This window comes from Helianthus annuus, chromosome 8, assembly GCF_002127325.2.
Source record: "Helianthus annuus cultivar XRQ/B chromosome 8, HanXRQr2.0-SUNRISE, whole genome shotgun sequence".
In the NCBI taxonomy this organism is placed as follows: domain Eukaryota; kingdom Viridiplantae; phylum Streptophyta; class Magnoliopsida; order Asterales; family Asteraceae; genus Helianthus; species Helianthus annuus.
The window spans coordinates 47,268,610-47,271,158 of NC_035440.2; the positions used below are offsets into that span (position 1 = coordinate 47,268,610).

The 2,549-nt window shown below is 40.3% G+C and overlaps 1 protein-coding gene across 1 annotated transcript; it reads left to right on the plus strand.

The window, feature by feature from the left end:
* The first annotated feature begins 852 nt into the window (after window positions 1–852).
* Window positions 853–1,320, plus strand: LOC118480959 (secreted RxLR effector protein 161-like). Its single transcript, XM_035975983.1, has one exon. The coding sequence runs from the start codon at window positions 853–855 to the stop codon at window positions 1,318–1,320; it is 468 nt and encodes a 155-aa protein (XP_035831876.1).
* Window positions 1,321–2,549: the final 1,229 nt, after the last annotated feature.

Sequence of the window (2,549 nt, forward strand, 5' to 3'; positions counted from 1 at the left end):
GTTCGCAGAAGTAGAAGGACCCGTAATGAACCTGACAGATACCTTTGGCATCTCGAAGGTGCTGAAGTCTTGGTAATAGATGAGTCTAATCACGAACCAACTAACTACAAATATGTTATCTTAGATCCTGAATCTTCGAAATGGCTGGAATCCATGAATGCTAAGATGCAATCTATGCATGATAATTAAGTCTGGGACTTGGTTGAGCTACCCCCCGAATCTCGGTCAGTAGGAAGCAAATGGGTTTTCAAGAGAAAAACCGATATGCATGGAAATGTACACACCTTTGAAGCACGGCTAATTGCGAAGGGTTTCACTCAAACTCAGGGTATTGACTATGATGAAACCTTCTCGCCCGTTGCTATGATCAAATCAATCAGGATATTGCTTGCCATAGCCGCGTACTATGACTACGAGATATGGCAAATGGATGTCAAAACCGCTTTTCTTAATGGGCATCTCTCTGACGATGTCTATATGGTTCAGCCAGACGGTTTTGTTGATCCAAAATATCCTAGTAGGGTGTGCAAATAAGTCCATTTATGGACTCAAGCAGGTGTCTCGTAGCTGGAATCTTTGTTTTGACCAAAAGATCAAAGAGTTTGGTTTTGTTAAAAATGAAGATGAGCCTTGTGTTTACAGAAAGGATAGTGGGAGCATTGTATCATTCCTCATCCTGTATGTGGATGATATACTGATCATTGGAAACAGCGTCCCTATGCTTAAGGAAGTTAAACACTATTTGGGAACTTGTTTTGCAATGAAAGATCTTGGAGAAGCAACTTATATTCTAGGAATCAAGATCTATCAGGTCAAAGTACATACATAGACAACATGATGACACGCTTTAAGATGGAAAACTCCAAGAAAGAAGGTGTTCCTATGACTAAAGGGACTGTGTTGAACAAATCGCAATCTCCTTCAACGGACATTGAAATTAAGCGAATGGAAGTAGTTCCATATGCTTCAGCGATTGGTTCTATCATGTATGCTATGTTATGTACTAGACCTGACGTCTCGCATGCTTTAAGCATGACTAGTCATTATCAGCAAACTCCTGGCATTGCCCATTGGACTGCTGTTAAGAACATTCTGAAGTATCTGAGAAGAACTAAAGATATGTCCTTAGTATTTGGAGGAGTAGAAGAAGAGCTCACTATAAGATGTTACACTGATGCCAGTTTTCAAACTAACCGAGATGACTCTCGCTCTCAATCAGGTTTTGTATTCATTGTAAATGGAGGAGCTATCTCATGGAAGAGCTCCAAGCAGAGTGTGGTGGCGGATTCAACCACCGAATCTGAAATATTGCCGCATTAGATGCTGCAAAGGAGGCTGCTTAGATGAAGAAATTCATAACTGACTGTAACAACTCTCGCCAAAATTACTATTTTTTATTTTAATAATGTCCATTAGGAAACCCTAATTGAGACCCCCAAGTTGTACGGCATGACCCATAATTTTCAGAACAATCGAAACTAGGATCAGGGCCCCCTAAAACTCAAGGGGGGTACTCCCTAACTGATAAATATCCTTAAAACCATATGTAAAGCATGAAACACGTTGGCTCTTGACTCACCTGGGCTATGTGGGACACGAGGCTACCCTATTCAAAAAGGGTAGCCGTCGCGCCACGCGCCGGGACCAGGTGGGTCTGGCGCGCCACGCGAAAGGAACCAATATTCAGTATAAAGCTCAGGAGCTTGGCACTTGCATGGCTGTTGTGTTTCGACATAAAAATTCCTTTCGTACGTTGAGATATTCGCTGTTTCATTCAAAAACACAGACAAGCACGAATCTCTGTTGAGACAACAGGGTAAGAACTCGATCACTGCTACGATACAATGTCCGATCGATTGAAACCGATCCGATGGATGTTTAAGTGCTGCCCGAATTCGGGCCATACTTTGTCATTCGTCCTGAGGGTTTTGATTTCATGAGTTTATCGTAAATGTTGTATTAAGTTACTGACCTAGTTTCGTGTGCATTGTTATTTAACTAGGTTACAAGGCTAAATCAGTAGGCAAGGTTCTGTCCAATTAAACTTGCAATGTGAGTCATTCTCTTTTGTCAAAAGTGTTTTACAAATACCTAAATGTTTTCCAGTTATGTGTTACAGGGATTAAGTCTTGGTTATCTTAAATAATATTGTGCACATTACTAATATCTCTCACTTTTAACAGTGATAATCATCACTATTGGGTGAAAAGACCCAATAGTGGTATGACCATCGTCACCAGGGTGTGACACGGGGCCAGATAACTATAAGATAGTGGCCATTGTAATCGCTCTTATGCTGTAATCTATAACAAATGGGTCGTTTTATAAACTTGAGTGACTCGCCAGTATTTCCCCGCTAATAAAATCTTTTTAAACATGTTTTAAGTGATTTACTGTGAATCAGGGAAGGTGTCGAGTAGCACACCAGCTTGAAGAATGTGGCTCAGTAAATAAAATAATAAATATGTTTTTGTAAGACAGTAATTTCCCAGTGAAATTACCCTTATTGTAAATTGTGGGGTTTGTCCGAAAATGTGAAATAAAATAAT

What these genes read in the sequence shown, in the direction of transcription:
- LOC118480959 (XM_035975983.1), top strand. Translation starts at nt 853, where the DNA reads ATGGAAAACTCCAAGAAAGAAGGTGTTCCTATGACTAAAGGGACTGTG.